Source organism: Ochlerotatus camptorhynchus, unplaced genomic scaffold, assembly GCF_037179485.1.
Source record: "Ochlerotatus camptorhynchus isolate MF236.1 unplaced genomic scaffold, CSIRO-AGI_Acam_v1.1 ptg000387l, whole genome shotgun sequence".
Taxonomy (NCBI): Eukaryota; Metazoa; Arthropoda; class Insecta; order Diptera; family Culicidae; genus Ochlerotatus; species Ochlerotatus camptorhynchus.
The window spans coordinates 28,160-48,332 of record NW_027040874.1 but is presented as its reverse complement, the minus strand read 5'-3'; the positions used below and the strand labels follow the sequence as shown (position 1 = coordinate 48,332).

General features: G+C 40.9%; 1 protein-coding gene across 1 annotated transcript in view; it reads left to right on the top strand.

Moving 5' to 3' along the window:
- LOC135710468 (uncharacterized) overlaps window positions 1-12,911 on the top strand; it is a 56,974-nt gene extending 44,063 nt beyond the window's left edge. The window contains exon 4 of the mRNA XM_065233057.1: window positions 12,792-12,911. Within this exon, the coding sequence (XP_065089129.1) occupies window positions 12,792-12,911 (120 nt within the window). The remainder of the gene's footprint in view (window positions 1-12,791) is intronic.
- The last annotated feature ends 7,262 nt before the right edge of the window (window positions 12,912-20,173 follow it).

Sequence of the window (20,173 nt, the reverse complement as noted above, 5' to 3'; positions counted from 1 at the left end):
AAGTCGGAGAAGCATACACGATGAGGATTATGCTGTGAAAAGCTGACATCCAGTGTTATGTACACGTAGTACAATGACATAAAACGAGTGGGTTCATAATTTCACAACGGGTGAGGAGCCTGAGGGATAATTCCGAAAACCGATCAGAGAGTGGCAACATGTCCGCTAACACTTCGAGACTCATCGTATGAGTCGAGTGCATGCATCCTAACGCGATACGAAGACAGCGATACTGGATCCGTTCCAGTTTGATGATGTGCGTTTTAGCCGCTGACTGGAAGCAAAAACTACCGTACTCAGAGACGAACCAGCCCCAGGCTAAAAGTCTCTTTAATAAAGAAAAAAAAAAAAAAAAAAAAACCACCGTACTCTAAAACAGATAAAATCGTTGTCCGGTAAAACGTTAGAAGATCTTGCGGATGGGCTCCCCACCACGTTCCGGTAATTGTTCGAAGAAAGTTGATCCTTTGTTGGCATTTTCGTCGCAGATACTCAATGTGGGATCTCCAGGTGCATTTGGAATCGAACCAGACCCCAAGATATTTGAAAGACATGGAATGAGTGATCGGCTTACCCAAAAGTTGAAGCATTGGTTGTGCTGGGTTATGCTTCCTAGAAAAAACGACCAACTCAGTTTTCTCCGAGGAGAATTCGATACCTAGCTCGATAGCCCAAGTAGACAAATTATTTAAGGTATCCTGTAAGGGTCCTTGCAGGTCGACCCCTTTGGGCCCTGTCATTGACACTAAACCGTCATCTGCAAGTTGTCTCAACGTGCAGTTGTCACTTAGACAATTGTTAATTTCTCTGACGTAGAAATTATACAAAAGGGGCTTAAACATGAGCCCTGGGGGAGACCCATGTAACTAAATCGAGAAGCTGTAGAGTTTCCATGAGAAAAGCTCATATGTTTCTCTGACAGCAAATTGTACAAAAAGTTATTAATTAATGGAGAAGGCCACAGGCGTGGAGTTGGTCTGAAAGGACTTCAACCGATACTGAATCAAAAGCCCCCTTAATATCCAAGAAGACAGAAGCCATTTGCTCTTTTTTAGCAAAAGCCAACTGAATTTCTGTGGAAAGCAACGCGAGACAGTCGTTCGTTCCCTTGCCCCTACGGAAACCAAATTGAGTATAATGAGAGAGAGAGAAGGATTAGTATTTTCCATTTAATTCCACTACTTTATTTGCTTATCCTTGACAGATACGCGTATTTCGTCTACAATGTGCAGACTTCTTCAGTGTATTGTACTAATACTCGACTCGAGAGTCGAGTATTGGTACAAGACACTGAAGAAGTCTGCACATTGTAGACGAAATACGCGTATCTGTCAAGGATAAGCAAATAAAGTAGTGGAATTAAATGGAAAATACTAATCCTTCTCTCTCTCATTATACAGGTATTCAGTGTTTGGAAATCTGTCAACATGCCATTGAACTACCGTGTGTCAGGTTCGTAACTGGTCATGAATAGATATTCACAAATGAGTGAAGTGTCAGACACCTTTGCCGAATAAGAGTATTCAGTTTTGTAGCACCAAATGAATGAACGAAACGAAGAACGATGGTTGCACAAAAAAAAAACGATCTCAACAGTTCACCGAATAATGCGTTCAATGATTGTATACAACTTTGGACTGCACATATCTTCTCTTCGTGTCTACCGCACAACACTGCCGTACAGATCCGTACAAAGCAGAGGATGATACATAAGGAATCGCAAACGTCATCTTTCTACCGCACCAACTCTGGCAGTAGCACAGCGCAGCTAGGTACATAAGAAACATTCCTTCGTCCTGCGGTACCTTACGAGCGAATAAGGGAAGAAATAATCGAAGAAATGGAACGCGGATAAGTTATAGCGAATTCGTTTATTATCGGGGTTAACACCAGTTCCAACCCAGTGCGAAACCGAACTTTTTGTCAGTGTTAACCTCAACCTGAGCTAGGTTTTAAAAACAAACGAGCAAACTGACGTTTGTCAGAAAACAAGCAGACCCAATCTTGATAGCCGATCCAGGTTGGAACTGAATAATAAACGAATCCGCTATTAGTTAGTTTTTAATTATTGTGAACACGGATCAATGTCATGGTCGGTTTAAAATGAATGAAACTAAATCTATATACAGTCGATAAAACTCTGATAAACTCTGATATTAAAGTTATATGAATAGATAACTTCCTGGTATCTTCGGGGAAATTGTTAACTGTCCTCCTTTTGGTACAATGTGTCTTCCAGCGGGGCACCGTAACATCCGTAAAAGTAGTAAATTCATGAAATTGGAGTTAGAGCTGCGCAGTTTTTAGCGGAAGCACTTATTGGTGAGTTTTATGAAAAAATATGGGGTTTTGGTCCAAATATGTACCCTGGAGAGCTAAGGCTGGTCCATTGAAAGATCCGGAACATGCGTAAAAGTGGTCAATTAATTAAACTGTTTCTAGAGCTCCATTTTTTTTTGCGAACACACTTGTTGATGTGTTTTTCGAATTAATTTCATATTGTGGCCATAATATTGATGATCACAGACTGGTCCTCCGGAAGATCGGGAGCATCCGTAAAAGAGGTAAATAAATTAAACTGTTCCTAAAGCTCCATGTTTTTTGCGAAAGTACTTGTTGATGTGTTATCTCACTGAATTTGGCATTGAGGCCAAATTATGCACACTGGAGGCCACAAACAAGTTGTCCAGATGATCCGGATTATCCATAAAATGGTCAATCACGCCAACTACAAAGTATGAAAAATCCGTGAATGGGTGTTGTTGCGTGAAAACGCATCGACTCACCCCTCACCAAGAACATCGCATGAGTCTAAGTGCACTATAGTCTATAGTGAGTGCTTTTTGTTTATAGGTAAGGAGATACCGTGCTTTCGCTATGATGACAACCTAAATAGAAGTGATATGGTAATTAGAAGCGAAAGTACGGGCGTAGTAAATAAGTAACTAATTGCGTTACTTATTCGCTATGAATAATCACTGAAGATGTGAGTTCTTTAAATTATAATTATCTAACCTATTATTTATAAGACCTTAATAAATTTTACAGCTTTCCAGCGTTGAGCAACAGTAGGAAACTATGCGTTTTATTGTTTGTCCCGCTAGAAGAATCGGTGCCCGTATTTTCGAAGCTTCTATTTTCATTACTGTAAAGATCTTCATACGTAGCATGGAACTGTATGTAGAAAGTGTCTATAATTACACCAGCGAACTTAGAATGTGCTCAAAGATTCACGTTGCTAGTGTGAGTAAATTTATTGACCAACAGTTCCCATATTGTACCTGCTTGACCGCATACTTAACCTAAATCCTGCGGACCCAATGACGATCACACAGCTCATTGGATCACAGACACCGAAGATACGCACTCAACTGTGGTTTAATCATTACCTACACATCGAGGGATTGGACTCAACGGGATCCTGTGACAGCAATTCATCCAACTCAGTCGATCTACTCGCAACGTTTGAATATAAGCAACCCAGTGATCCTTGTCTCAAAGTTTCTCGCGTGTATGTTACTTGGTTCAACAACACACTTGATGTTCTTCCGTCATCGATCTAAAAGCTGAGTGTTAACGTTAATATTGTTCGCCGAATGGACTGGTAAAACTTCGTGATGTTGAAGTGTTACGGGAGGGAGTGTTGCGTGAAAACGCATCGACTCACCCCTCACCAAGAACATCGCATGAGTCTAAGTGCACTATAGTCTATAGTGAGTGCTTTTTGTTTATAGGTAAGGAGATACCGTGCTTTCGCTATGATGACAACCTAAATAGAAGTGATATGGTAATTAGAAGCGAAAGTACGGGCGTAGTAAATAAGTAACTAATTGCGTTACTTATTCGCTATGAATAATCACTGAAGATGTGAGTTCTTTAAATTATAATTATCTAACCTATTATTTATAAGACCTTAATAAATTTTACAGCTTTCCAGCGTTGAGCAACAGTAGGAAACTATGCGTTTTATTGTTTGTCCCGCTAGAAGAATCGGTGCCCGTATTTTCGAAGCTTCTATTTTCATTAGGTGTCTTCGGGAAAGTTTTCATATATTTTTTGGACAACTTTGCAGTGACCTTGGCCATCTGAACAACTTAGCAGTGAACAGTTATTTCTCAAAATGCCAAAATCTTGAGCTATGATACATGCATAAGCTCTTACGTACACTAGCGCAGTGTACGTAAGAGCTTGTGCATGTATCATACACACTTACACACTTTAACATTTGTTTCCGTGTTCGTTAAATTTTACCGAAATCAGAACAGCTGAACGTTCTGTAAAACTTTGACCTTCATTTTAAAGGCTATTGAATTTGAAAATAATGTCAAAACTTTTTCAACCTTGTTCAAATTATCAAATCTTGTCATTTTAGTGGAGATTTAGTCTCAAAGTACCGTGCCGATTCAAATTTCGGACACTTAAACTCGAATTTCGGACACTTTTAAAAGTTGATTATCTCGGTCGAATATGATCCACATGTCTTGTAAATTTTAAATTTTTTTGACTAGTGCCCTCCGCGATCATCTAACATTATTACTTTGTTTCTAACTGGATGTAATATTTAATTAAAAATGAAAGTGTCCGAAATTTGAATCGTCCGAAATTTGAATCGGAACGGTAGCTGAAAAGCAATTGAATTGAATTGCATAAATTTTATAGAAAAGTTCAGCTGTTCAGATTTCGGTAAAAATTACCGAAGTCGGCGATAATTTCTAAGAGTGTATTGTCCATCATTTGAAAGGACTTGGTTAGCTTACCAACTATGTAGAAGACTGTATTTTCCAAGTAAGTCAGGATCTTGTGATAAAGCACATATACAATAGAGTCGCGTAACAAGAGCATTCGCAATTAACCTGTTCTTCATGTAGAAGGCCTTGTCCACCGGGGAAAAAAAAGCATTGTTGAGGATTGTAATTTCCATGAATGTCTGGTTCATGAGATATAAATGGCTCATACAAAATCTCATATATACACTTACGCCTTCTAGTGACTGAACTCTGAACTTATATGTCCACCATCGGAAAGATCTTAGTCACCTGAAAATGTTTGCCGAACACAGTAACATCCTATATCGCCGGGATCACGGGGTATTCTATTTTGGAACCAATTAAATCAAATTTCCACATGATACGTGTATTAAATTTGCGGGATTCACTCGTGTAATCGAAAATAAAAACTCTAGAACAACGTACCGCGGACACGAGACGAGGCGCCCACTGTTGTGGGGACGGTGCGGCATCATACAACATGCCAAAAGATCATGTGGATGTAATGTGGCGTAATACAAACCTCGACAAGCTTTTTTACCATGCTAGCAGATGCCACTCCGCCGCCATATCAGAAACTAACTTGACTAAAATCATGTTGACGTTCGCCATATGCAATGTTTCAGCATAATGTTTTGACACGCCACATCGCCGCCACAGTAGTGGGGCAGTGGGTGTCTGACATTAATCGAGGTTGCATGCGTGTTTTGTGGAATGAGAGGCCACATGCCACATCACCACAACAGTGGACGACGCCTTAACATCCCGACCAATAAAGAAAATCCAGTCAAGATCATGAGGGGTACTAGGGATTATGTTTTGTTGGAAATCCTCTGAAAAAGTTTTCAGCAATATAGTATTACAATGGATTTATAATGGCTAGTATATGTACGCAAAATTAGGAACCTGGCAATACAAAATCTCCCCCAATAGCCCACGTAATTCGATGTGAAAAGTTAATGTTCACTTTATGCAACAGCTTTTGACCATCCATATTCAGTGTCATTACATGTTGCTGAATATGAACCATTCGCCAGTGTTATACTGCGATACGCAGATGTATCATGAACAGAAACTAACGCACACAATCCATGCCGAATGGTACACACGAATATAAAGATTCTTTCGATGATACCGTCAGTAGTAAATCGTTTGTGTGAACGTATTTGATCATCGATGCAGCAAGATTTATTTTTCTCTGTTTCTCTATGTGCCATGATTCGTCGTCTCGCCGATACAAGGAAATCAGTTTAGTTTACTGACACATGGGGGTCCAACGGTTGCGGAAATACACGTGAATTATTCAGTGAACAGTGAAAACTTCAAACACTGCAGGTATTCCACTAAGACGCCCACATTCATCAGGATTCAAATTGAGTATCTGAGAGTAGGTGGTTCGTCTAAACCCATTTTTCCAAGCGAAAATGGATCATTTTCTTCAACAATTTTCGAATGCACGATAACATCGCGATGGGACGATACGAGTTATGATCTGACGCGGGTTTTCCAGGCTTTTTAATGGCTATAACTCTCACTTGCCTCCAATCATCCGGAACAATATTGAGCTCCAGGAACTGACAAAACAAGTTCAACATGCGCCTCTTAGCGACGTCTGGGAGGTTCTTCAACAAGTTGAACTTGATTCTATCAGCCCCCGGAGCCGAATTGCCACACGAAAGGAGCGCGAGTAAGAGCTCCAGCATTGTAAAAGGCTGACTGATCTCATCTACCGAATTCGTTGTTTTGCGAGGAATCATCTGTGTTGGCACGGAATCAGGACATACTTCTCGCGCGAACTTGAGAATCCAACGATCTGAGTACTCCTCGCTCTCGTTGTTCGAAGACCGGTTACGCATCCTTCGCGCCGCGTTCCAAAGCGTATTCATCGACGTTTCGCGCGATAATCCGTCCACGAATTGCCGCCAGTATCCGCGGATCTTGGCTTTGATGAGGCTCTTGAGTTCGCGTTCAAGAGCCGAGTACGCTTCGAAATGCACGGGTGTTCCACGTTTCTGGAAAAGCTTAAACGCGTCGGACTTTTTACGATAAACCTCAGTGCATTGGTGGTCCCACCAAGGGGAAGGAGGTTTCCTACGGAAAGACGTTCCAGGAACCGGCCGAGTTTGAGCTCGAAGCGCGCTGTCCAAGATCAAATTGGAGAGGAAGTTATATTCCTCCAACGGTGGAAGCCTTTCTACCGACGACACGGCTTCCTCTATCGCGGTCTTGAACGTTGTCCAATCGATATTACGGGTGAGGTCGTACGCGACGTTAACGGATTCCGACAGATTGAAACCACTGGCAATCGAAATTTTGATCGGCAAGTGATCACTACCGTGGGGATCTTGGATCACATTCCACGTGCAATCCAACAATAATGAGTTAGAGCAAAGTGTGAGGTCTAATTAACTTCCATTTGAGGATGGACCAGCCAAACGTGTTACTTCTCCATTGTTAAGAATTGTCATATTGAAGTTATCACAGAGGTCATATATAAAAGTAGAATGGTTGTCACCATACAGTTCCCCCCAGCCTGTACCGTGGGAATTAAAATCTCCCATAATCAACCGTGGAGCAGGAAGTACCGAACAGATATCCGAAAGTTGTTTTCGATTAACAACGGCTCTAGGAGGAATATAAACAGAGGCAATACAAAGGCTTTTACCTTTAATAATAGCCTGACATGCGACAACTTCAATGCCTGGAAATTGTGGAAGATTCACTCTATAGAAGGAATGGCACTTTTTGATCCCCACGATCCAATCATAAAAAGGAAGATTGATATCTGAAGAGAGCCAAGTTTTACAAAGAGCAAATGCATCACAATCATTATTGAGAACTAAAAACTAGACTCTTTTATCTAACTTAGGTATAAGACTTCGACAATTCCACTGTAGAACAGTGATCAAATCCCCGACCTCGTTTGGAAAATTATCCATCGAAGGAAATGATTGCTGCAAGGAGGGGCCACTTCAATGTTAATTGCTTCAAGAGGGTCTTCACAGTAGGAAGCATTGCCAGAACAATGCTTTTCAGAGGATCTGAAATATAGAGGTACTTGAGGATACCGTCCACAATGTCATCAAATGAGAACAACCCAGATGAAGAAGGGGCTTCTGTTCTTAAAAATGGAGCATCAGGGGTTTCTGATGTCCCCGGGAGTGGTGGAAAATCCTGGATATAGTCAGTTGTTCGGAAACCAGGAGGAGTTGAAACTTTCTTTTTTCCATCACTCCTTGATTTGTGCAAGCTGGTTTGAGGTTCCTGATCAGCGACTATCCGTGAACGGATGCGTCTTCGTTTCCGTGAAGAAACTTCCGGAAAACTGAAAGGAATTCCCTCCTCAGCCAAGTCAGAGTCAGACTCGTCATCTGACAAAAGAGCGAAGCGATTTGCGTCGTTGGTCGATGGCTTGGCTGTCTTAAGCATTTCTGCAAAAGACCGCCTGGAACGTTCCTTAAGAGAGCGCATTTTAGTACAGTAGCTGCACAGGCGCCATCCTCATGCTTCTCCCCGCATTTGGAACAGCGTGCCTTGCTGCCACAGTGGGAGGCCGTATGTCCCAACTGCTTACAGTTTTGGCAGTTCATGACCCGGGGTACGAACAAACGCACAGGTAGTCGAAGTTTTCCCAGCTCGATGTAGTGAGGAAAAGCTGAAGCAGAATAGGTTACACGATACGAGTTTGTGGGGGTAAAACTCTTTTTACCCTCGCTGACAGATACTGAGCCCAGTTTTTGGACATCCAGTATCTTCACAGGGGGAAGCAAGGGGTTCTTGAAACGGCCAACCACCAAGATCTCGGGGGTCAGACTCGCTTCGGTAACCACACCTTCAATCTCCACATCGCGAGCTGGGATGTAAACTCTATACTCTAGCGTAAAGAGCTGGGAGACAGCAATCTCATTAGCTTGCTTAAGGTTAGAGACGGAAACACGAAGTTTATGATGTTTAGATGATTGGTCATCCATGTCGTCTTCCGACAAAACTTCCATTTTGTCGTACAGGTGGGAGCGCAAAACGCTCTACCACTGAAACTCGCACAGACACAATACACAGAAAACACTACAAATACAAAAACACAAAATAAAAATTTAACTAATGGGGAAGGAAAAGAAAAAACAAAAACAAAAACTTATCTGATAATCCTATACTACTACCACCGAGCGTGGATGGCTGGGAAGCGACGCGCAGCGTGGATGACCTTCGCTGTGGTGCACTTGATCAAGGCGCGGCACTCAGCGCACACAGGCGCACGATGATTGATGAACGATGTAGATGAAGAGACGGGTGCTCACACTCGATGATGATGATACGTGAGCAGGTATGCGTGACCACGCAACGATGATGCCCAAATTGGTTTGCAAATTACCAATCGCACGGATTAATCTTTCCGAAATCACAGTATTTACTAAAAAAAAAAACTCACTATTCGAACAATTTACCGGGAACTATGCCAGGAGTCACTTAGTGAGAAAAAAACTGATAATTTATATCCAGCGAATACTGAGAAAACTTCCAAAACAACGGAGCGCGAAACAAGTCGACCGTACTTCTTGCTAGGACGCAGTGAGATGATTTTTCATGTTGGCGTTTGTGATATCTCAAAAACTTTTCATCCGTTTGAAATAATATCAACAGTGAGCATACATAAGGGCGTAAACGCGATGATCGATTCTCTTCATCGATTTTTTTTCTTTACAATGCTTCAGCTAAGCGAATCAATTTTCTGGAATTTGTTCAATGTAGTGCTGTAACAGGTTGTATTGGCTATCAAATGCAACAGCAAACGCACTGAGAAACGTTAATGCAAGCGAGTTATTAACAACTGTCACTGTCGATATATTCTAAACTATTTTTTCCATCTGCTTACTAAGCCGATTTTCGATATCTCAAAAAAATCGATTTTTGGTGCACACTTTTGTCTAAATTTTTCGTTTGAAAAAATTGACATTATTATTAAATTGTCCCCGATTTTCTTTTTTAAATCAGTACAGTGCTTTCTCGATTTTGTCAGCTCCCGATTTTGTCAACCCCCGATTTTGTCAGCTCTTTTTCCCGATTTTGTCAGACTGAAAATTTTGCTGAACTTTTTGGTTTTTAAGCATGAATTATCAAGCATCTCGCTCCAAATGACACTTAATTGTTTTGTCGCAACAATAACATAGGTAACTCAAATAAACCTCAATTATTGCCACACTGCACAGCTGTATCGAGTGGGATGGCTGCAATACAAGTTATGGGCAGATAACCCATTCAAGAAGAAGGTTTCGTGAATTAACGGAATATTCAAATGCAGTTGCTACGCACCCGATGGACGATGGAGCAGTTCCACGAGACACTGGTGGGACTTACCGAAGAGCTGATCAGACGAAGTCGGTAGTCATCGGAGGAGACTTCAATGCTTAGGCAGTGGAGTGGGGAAACAGATGTACCAACGCAAGAGGGCACATTCTGCTGGATGGTCTGGCGAAACTGGAAATTAGGCTGTTCAATAAAAGCACCACCAGCACTTTTCGCACAGAATCCATTATCGACGTCACTTTATGCGAACTGCAGTCCATCGCTGGTGGCAAACATGAATTGGAAAGTGTGTGAAGGATGTACCCATAGTGACCATCAGGCAATCCGATAGGGGCATCGGCCAAAGGAATCCTGTGGCAATACAGTAGACGATAACTTGCGACCTGAAGTGGAAGACGAGTTGACACGACCATGCCGAGGAAACTGGAGCTACACAGCAAAAAAAAAATGTAATATCGATCAACGTAATTCAAGCTGATGTATGAAATAATGATGTAATAGCAAAAACCAGATACAATATTACATCAATGGATGTAATTTTTTTCGCAAAATCGATGTACATCGTATAAACGTAATATTACACAACAGGAAACTGGATCGAGACGCTGCTGGACTTTTCTCTTCACAGCAAAAAATAAATTTTAATATTACATCCAAGAGGATGCTCTTCAATCATGTCGAAAATCTCATGTAATTTTTATGGCCACACAAATAAACAAATGCAGTAAAAGCAACATATTGTCAGCACATGCACTGTATTAATAATAATTTTGCCCTTTTTGGCAAGTGATATTACACCATATTTTTGACACGATTGAAGTGCATCCACTTTGATGTGATATTAAAATAATTTTTTTGCTGTGTAAGCACGATCCAACGACCTGGCCACCTACATCGTACGGAGACGGAGAGGGAGATAACGACGAAGTCACCAAATCAAAAGGGATGCAATTCAGACAGTTGTCGAAAGAGCAGAGAAGGAGAACAAACAGAAGTGGAGAGGAGATCGATATTACGCCGTGATAACGATCGACGTCAAGAATGCTTTCAACAACTCCAGCTGGGAGGCCGACGCTACTTCCAGAACCGGGTTCTTGTAGGCTTTGTTAATAACTAAAATTTTTGTTAACAGCTCAAATCCGTATCTCTTGTGCATGATGAACCAGAGCGAACAGAAGCCACTACTGTTTTTCAGTGAATGTATTTTACATTCCCCGAAAAACAGGAACAAGTTCTGCCCACTCTAGTTCGTGATGCATAAGAGATACAGATTTGAGTTATGTGCAAAAGATGTAGCTAATAACAAAACCTACAAAAGCTATTTACTTTAATTTGTGGAATGCTGTTGTTGAAAAAAGTTAGAGGCAAATGAATGTAAATGAATACATGACATGAATGTAAATGAATGCATGAAATGAATGTAAATGATTTTCCATGCCTGCTTACGTAGATTGGAAATGTATCTAAAAATAAGAGAAAAAATTGTTTGTTCTGTGTTCACATCACATGGGCGAGCAGTGGAACCCACGCCGCTAAGGAATATTCGGTGGGCAGTGCCTGGCGGCACCTGGTGCTACGGTCACTTGAGTGGTCCAATATTTAGCAACGAAAAAATAATAATCTTCGAACTACATTCATGAATAAACAAACCTACGCATATCCTATTTTGACAAATGTTTATTTAGCCCCGTTAAAAAATCGCCCGCCAATCAATGCTCCTCATATCCTCCAATTGCATCTGTGATAGTGAATATGAAATTAAGCAATGTAGCATTACACAAGAAAGGCGCTTCCTAACAAGCACTTGAAGTAAGAGCTTATTCAGGCTAACAAATCGCTTATTCAGCGTTTAATCAGCGTGTTGGGCTGTCATCGGAAGGAGAACTATTCAGGGTTTGTGGGACTAATGTTTGATCGGGATGTAGTTCAATAGGGTTCAGTGGGAATTAGAAACAAACAAAATTAATAGAGTTTTACTCAAATCACCTCAGAAACAGTAAGTTATGTTTCAAACTAGTAGCTAAACATTGAGTTGAGTCATTGAAATTTTGCTTAATTTGCCATTGGAAGTCATTGAAGTTAACCTAAATTTGCATGATTTGTTCTATGTTTGCATTTATAGAGACTAATCTTTTTGAAAGTCTACTACGGATGCACTGAGCTAACGTTAAAGAAGACTACGGCTTGGTAAAAACGTGTCGTAGGCTATCTGAGACCTCCACAAAACATAACAGCTAACTGATTCAACATATTCATATCTTTCCAGGAACCATCGAACAGTGTCCACTTTAATTGGAAAACTGTTGGCGATTCCTAGAAACGCAGTCCATCACAATGTAGCAACTACCATCAACGTTTACCCAATTTACCACCGGATCACCCAAAGCATCCATCCAATCGGTACCGATAGTGCAACTGTACCAGTTCTGCTGCATCACCATTTTACACGTCGTCGCAGTAGTGACGCTTTCATTGCATTGTACCAAAGAGGGGAGCTATAGGGTAGATAGGGGAGAACAGTCCATAATGGACCCCAGGGGTAAAATGACCCCGTGCGATTTTTCGTTGCTTTCCCATTACTAATTCTGGGACTTTATGTGCCGAAATGCTAGTTTCAGTACTGAACTAAATTCACGAATTCATGATGGGAAAGCTAATCAAAACCACCCGGGGCCATTTTAACCCAGGGGTGCGCTTTGGCCTGTCCCACCCTACCTACAGCGGTTTGTTATTGTTGTCATAGCCCAGTGGTCCAATGCCCGACCAACTTCGCTGAAACGGGCCGGCTGGCTGATGTTCGCGGTGTGTGGTGGCTACAAACGGCTCCAACTGCAACAATGAATGAGACACTGGACCGTACCCAGCCAGAAACTCTCCTCTGGGCCGGCGGCGGACCCACCAACTACCTTGCGGGGCTGATGCGTCCAAACATTGCTCCATAACGCTCAGTCTCGGTCTTCTTGCACTGGCAGAAGGCAGTCCATAGGCGGATGCTCGTCGTTTCAGCTCTCTCGAGTCAGTTCACAGTATTTCGTTGGTCGTCGTCATTCGTTGGTCGGTTGGTTCCGAACGGAAAATTCGCGGTCCCAAATCCCAAGCGGGTAAAAGTTGACCTAATTGATCCGAGCCACTGCGCGTCCGTCTCTATCTCGCTGTTTCGCTTGCGTCGCGACGCCCGCTCTACCCCGTTCGCGCCCTCGTGCCTGCGAAACGTGCCGCACCGATGCCGATATCTGTGCCAAGAGAAGAGGATGAAGTGGTAAAATCAGAGCTGAAAATTGATGTAAATTTTAAACATATAATTAAACGTATAATTGAGCGCCGCTGACGCTGGATGGTGAGGGAAGGGAAGAAAACTACCAATAATAGTTTAACAACAGTGATAAAATAGCCGATAATCGAATTTGCCAGTGTTTCGCCGAACATATGACGAGCATAGATTGCGAGGTGTGCATAAACGAGCGGCAGCAGAGGGGCCTGGCCTATAGTGGTGAGTTGCGGTTGTTGTTTTGTTTACATGCGGCTTTTCTTCGTGTACACATCGTCGAGTTGTAGCACTAACTCTTACATAGGTATGATAAAAATACGCGCAGTGGCGAAACGGACGATGCGTCTGTAGCTCAATGGCAAACGATTAAACCAGTTTTTTGCTTTCTGAGCTGACCAGAAAAACCATGATAAATGATTTTCTACTGATTTGAGCGGTGAGTGATATTTGCTTCAAGGTGCATGAGAAAGAGAGCGAGGAAAAGATGCACTCAAAGTTGTGCAGTGGTGCCAGCTGTAGTGAGAAGGTAGTTGCTATCGCATGATTAATCATAACTAAGAAAATTAACTGGCGGCTATGCTGAATTTTCCCAAAGATGGCGCTGCTTACTTGATAATCCGCGTTAAAATTTGGCGTTGGAAAAGAGATAAAATCAATGATTTTCAATAATTATAAGTAGTAATCAAGAATTCATGTGTTTAAGTAGTAGTTGTAAGTAGTTGTTAAATTACTGTCAAACCAATCAAACAGAACATTCCCGTTAATTTTACTGTTGTCTTATTACCAAGAGAGTAAGCTACTTTGCTCTTACACAATTCTCTCTCACGAAGTCATGAGCTCAATTGCTCAACATTCTATCAATTTTGATGACATACAGTAGGGGAAAAGTTGGCTTCGGCAATACCTTAACCTATTATCGTCAGTCCTACACGCAAACCAAAAATCTATTACAATGAATGTTAGTTCCATTTCCTATCATCCTCTGTTCATGAACATCGCAGCGAATGTTAGAAGTTGACCGTACAGGCGATGTTATGTTTTTTTGCCTTTTGACGTAGGACTACGTCTTTGATTTCTATATGGGGGTACACTTTGTGAAAACCGAAAATGGAACATGTAACAAATTAAGAAAGATTTTGAACGTTAATAACTCAGCTACCCCTGGTCCAATTTCAATAATTTTATGACCAATCGATCAGAAATATGGCTACGCATTGATAAAAATGCTTCTGAATGTTGATTTACAACAATAAACTATTGAAAAACTGGTAAATGTTCAGCATTGTCCAAAAGTGTCGAATTAACTAACAAATCTACCAATTACCTACATGCATATGCTGCTTCCCCAGCACAGTCGTCAGAGAGTAGTAAGTAGACGAAACAAGTCGAAGTGGCATTCGCCTCCGATCCTCGGGCGCGTGCGAATAGGGAGGCTGGAATTGCGTAATATTTTACACACTCATCGCCATATGCAGAACCAAACGCAAATTCTTCGAGATAACCACCATCCGTGGTCTGGCTCGCCGTGGCGGTGTCTGACGTATCTCCGGTCTGATTTACGAGGTGTGCTGAAGGTGTTCCTGAAAAATGAGATCCGTGATGCTGTCACCTACACTAAACACGCCAAGCGTAAGCGGCCATGGATGTCATCTACGTTTTTGAAGTGACAGAGACGCACTCTGTTTGGTTTCAGAGGTTAAATCATCACCAACATTGGAAACAAAACGGCTCTTTTCAGGGCCACCAAGCTTATTACAGAAAAGAGTAGGAATAGAATTCATCTGCCTGCTTGTCCATATTCAGAACCACCGACCACACAAAATGCTCATGCAATCAAACTGGAAGCAGGGATACAAATTATTTTGATCAACCTTGATCAACTTTGAATAGCCACGGCCGGATATTTTCGATGGAAGAAGCAACAATCTAGCATCAAATTCGATGAAGACGCCAGGAAACATTCTGGATCAACAATAGAATAGGGCCCATCAGTATTTGTAAACAAACCGTTCCAAAGCCTTACAAATTGAAGGTCGCTCACACAAACCAACACCAACATCTTGTAGGTAGAAGTTTTCCCTATCCGATGATGGTGTTGGTTTGTGTGGGTGGCCTTTGCTTTGTGAGTAAAGGGCTTTGGAACGGTTTGTTTACAAATGCTGATGGGCTCTTTTCTATTGTTGATCCAGATTTGTGAAGCCGAGTTATTTACGAAAGAGAGTGTCGATGAAGAGAATCGATCAATGTAGATAGGACCTATTGAAAAGTGACGCGAGATTTGTTTTCCGTACTGAGCTCCAATGCTACCGACGCTAGGGAGGCAGCTCCCAGAGATGTTATGCCTTAGAACATGCCGGTGGCGCCGACTGAGATTGGACCCAGGCCTGCTGGGGTGAGAGGTAATCACGCTAACCACAGACGCCGATATCTATCACGGCGAATGAGAACGACCCAAATTTGAGTTTAGTTATCTCAGAAATAAGAAATAAAGTGCAGGAACTCAGCGATGAGTAAATTTGCCTCATGTTTTCCCAGATTTTTCCAGGATTTTCCAGGGAAAAATTCCCGAATTTGAGAAAAGTAAAGTTTGGATTCACTCAGTCTATTGGTACTACTCCGAGACTGAATAAAATGTTCGTCAATTTCCTCATTTTCTGGCAGATTTTTTAGGTTTTCCACACGAAATCATGAGACAAATTTACTCATCGCTGAGTTGCTAAACTTTTGGCGATTATGAGTGAAATAAACTCAAATTTCGGTCGTTCTCATTCGCCGTGTACGCAAAAAGAAAATAGCCAGTGTCGCTACTTGATAGAAAACTACTCATAATGGGAGGAGTCTTTGTAGCTTTTATACCACTTGGTTGCACATCATTCTGCTTTAACCTAAAAAATATAAAGCAGCGCTGCTGTCTGGTATCAGCTCATTTTCGCTTCGGACGGCGTGGTCAGCAAAAGCAGCAGTAGGTCGTTCTGTAAGTGGTATTGGTTTGCGTGGGCGTACTTTAGTTCGCGTGTAAAGGGCCTTAGAATGTTTGTTTACAAATGCTTTTGTGCCGTTATCAAATGTTATGCCTGATTTGATCAATTAAAAGAACTTAATGCTCTTCACATTTATTCCGTCCCCTAGCGGTCCTACGTCAAGCTTCCGTTCGTGCCCCTAGGCACAGACCCTTCTACTTTTTTAATTCGTGTTCTGTCTATGCTTTTACCTACACAAGCAAGCATTTGCCTTGATTTTTATGTATAACATGGTAGAACGACGCACACACTTGCCGCAAATCTCTCCAGCAGAAAAAGCATACGAAGTCGAGTGTGAGAGGAAAGGAACGCTTCTTGTTTGTTTTTAGGCTATCCATATTCAGGAGCATGGAGAGAGCAGTGGAGAAAGCACAGGTCTGATTATCGCAACGTTCGTGGTTCGAGTCCAGTCGGCAATCTGTGTCCTATTTTTTTCGACATAATTAATTTACCTCACTAATACACTCTACATTTTTCGGTCTCCAATTTTCTTGCATTGAACCGCAGCTAGGTATATCGCATCCTCGGTTCATGCGGTCTCCACTTACATCCTCTGATGATGAATCCCACATAATTGTAAGCGAATCTTACATCCACCGGTTGGGTGTACGTCTCCATTTTCAAAAATAAGAAAGTTTATTTTAAATATCAGTTAATTTTAGGACCATGCTAAATTTGAAAAGTATCTAAAAAATAGATTATTTAAGCATAAAACTTCGCCGAAAATATCAAACGTCTAAATATTGAAACAAAAGTACAAACTTATTTTGTTAGTCTTTACGGTGGCACTCTGAATACCATCTATAACGGTTTAATGTTTCAATTCAAATTGCTCCTGAAAGTCATCTATGAGAGACATTTGAAACGTCATGAGACTATTGACTTTTTTTTATTAATACATCCCCGTTATCTCTTCTAGTTTTTTCAAATCAACTCTGAGATTCAAGTCTATTGGTTCAACGTCACAAATTCTGACGCGGGTTGTTCAGTTCAATGCAAATTAGGCTATATCAAAATCAAATGCGAATAAAGTAGGCTATACCAAAATCTGAATGTTTATTTTATTGTTCTTTTGTTAAATGTTGCACCATAACACGTTTTCATATTCATAACAAGAACATGAGTTTCTAGGACATATTTTTTTCTAGGCCTTTTTTTTATTAGAAGGCGATATTTTTGAGCGACAAATTGCCTTCAACGAATTTTTCTCCATTGCTCGTCAGCAAATCCTCATCAGTTGGCAACAGAAATGGAATGATGGTGATTTGGGAAGATGGTTACATTCTATTCTCCCACAGGTGTCGAACAAACCATGGTTCAAAGGGTTGGACATGAGCCGTGACTTTATACGCGTTATGTCAAGGCTTATGTCCAGTCACTGTTCGTTAGACTCGCACTTCTATAGAATTGGGCTCTCAGGCAGCAATTTATGTGTGTGTGTGGCAGTGGTTATCAGATATCGAGCATGTTGTTTGGTCATGTACCCTACACCGTGTTGCCAGATCTGAGTTATTCGCATCTCTCAGGTTCCGAGGAAAACAACCCGTGATACCCGTTAGAGATGTCTTGGCTAGCCGAGATTTCGACTATTTGAATTTACTTTCTGTGTTTTTAAAACGGATAGATCTGAGGATTTAGTAGTAAGTGCCATCTTGTGTTCTCCCAAGTTGTTAGCTGCCCATCGGTGTAACCCCATGTTTGTCTTTTTCATCAGTATGTCGCTTAGTTCGAGATCAAGAGCACATTCCTCTCCAAACCCTGTGTTCTCAATCCCTATCTTGCCATGTATTTGTTACCCCTAACCTCGAGATAGCCACGAGTAATCGGCCCCCGCTTTACTAACGTTAGTTTTAAGTAATTTAGTTATTTTAACAATGAATATCGGCTCCGCAAAGCTACAGCAAATGAGCCTGGAAAAATAAACGGATTATTAAAAGGGCATACGTTACATTTTCTCAGTACTGCTCTTTTTTTGATTTGGGATATTTTTCACTGAATTGATTATAGCATAGCAAGGGTATATCAAAGCACTGTCTCGATTATTTCCGAGTTGCAAGCTCGCTGATCTCATGCTTCGGTTTGGAATTATACAGACAAGTTCGTGCAAACATACCAAAATTCATAAAGAAGCCGGTACCTAAGAAAAATTACTTGTTATGGCATAAGTACATTCTACACTTCAACTCAGAGGAACACAAGAAAGTTTAATATGGTCTAATTATTCTGTCCTAGAAAGTCGTGTTGCACAGTTTCATTAATAAACACGTCAAAACGTCTGGAAAAAGCAATAATCTCTATACGATTATGATTTACTGAGCCCCAGCTCACTCGAAAAAGATTGTCCTTGAAATGGCACAATCTAGCAAAAGCGGGTGTAAAAAAATCAAAATCAAATCGAAGTTTTGCTTTTTTTAGCAGTTTTTCACAACTCATCTCTTGTGCATTCGTGAGCTAAGCTTGAGTATGGCAAAGCGAGTGTGTGTGTGTGTACGATCGCTGCAAACGCTACCGCCAACGAGCAATCGCAATCACACCTCTAGCAGACACATGAAAAGAGCTGGCGCCACATTGGTCAAGGATTTATTTTTTATTTTTTTGCTGTTCTTGATTCAAACTGTCCCCAAACCGTCAACAACAGGTGTGATATTAACGATCATTATTGAAGGATTTTGATTTGCTTTTCGAGAGAGATGCACTGAATGATTTGGGTGTTAATTCCGAAAAGATTGTCCACTCAGCTTCCCCTACTGGGTTATTCTTAAAACGTAATTTAATCACTGAGTGAATTAGATTGAAAGCTTGCGATTAAGAAGTTAAGATGGAGCAGATATGGATAATTTCACCCTTCAGTGAAAATTTGACGGGTACTGCCATAAGGGACTTGTGTAGCTCAGTTTCAGTGCTAGGAGGAGGACAGGGCTACTTTCATTCCTCGTTGTAAAATTCTAACATGCACAAATATAAGTGACACCTAAATAATTCCAATAAAACTGCATTCCCAAGAGCAATAAACTGTTGGAAATGATCAATAGACTAGTGGAAAGTAGCATCTAGATTGTAAATACCTTGTCTTGGGATCTGCATATTAAGGAAGTAGCGGGAAAAGTGTCATCTTTGTGTGGAATTCTGAAACGGGTTAGTTGTTTCATTCCTCGAAAAGTTCTGCTTATGTTCTAATACTCTCACATTCACTCACAGTTGAACTATTTGATCATTGTATGGGGCAGAGCCTGTAAATCAAAGCTTAAAATACTGCAAGTATTATAAAACCAATGTATTAAAATAATCTATAACCTACCTTTCCTGTTTCCATCTGTCCGGTTGTACACAGATTTTCCACGTAAAGTATTGCCTATACAAGGCATGTGTGAAGAATGAACTTGATTCACAATGTTCAACAAAATCCAGCAAGTATCCATAATTTAACTAAAAATAAGACGCCACGATTGCACATTACCAGTCAAATTAATCATATCTCTTGATCACGTGCGTATTCAAACTTTGGTCAGAAACGGTTTACTTATTTAGGTCCAGCCAAATATAACAACCTACCCAGAGATATAAAGCTGCTAACAAATCGTTCATCATTTAAATCTAACATTAAATGTTATTCGCGATCTCAAATACCACAACTGTTAATTTAAGTTTCTTATATTTATTTTCTTTTTATTATGATATTTTAACCGACATCAAACATTAAGGTATACATTATTTGTTGATCTTCCATTGGTATGAAGATTAATTTTGTGATGTTTTGAATACATGTGCTTCTTTATAAGGATACTTTATCCACTAGAAGCGCATGAATTGTTTCA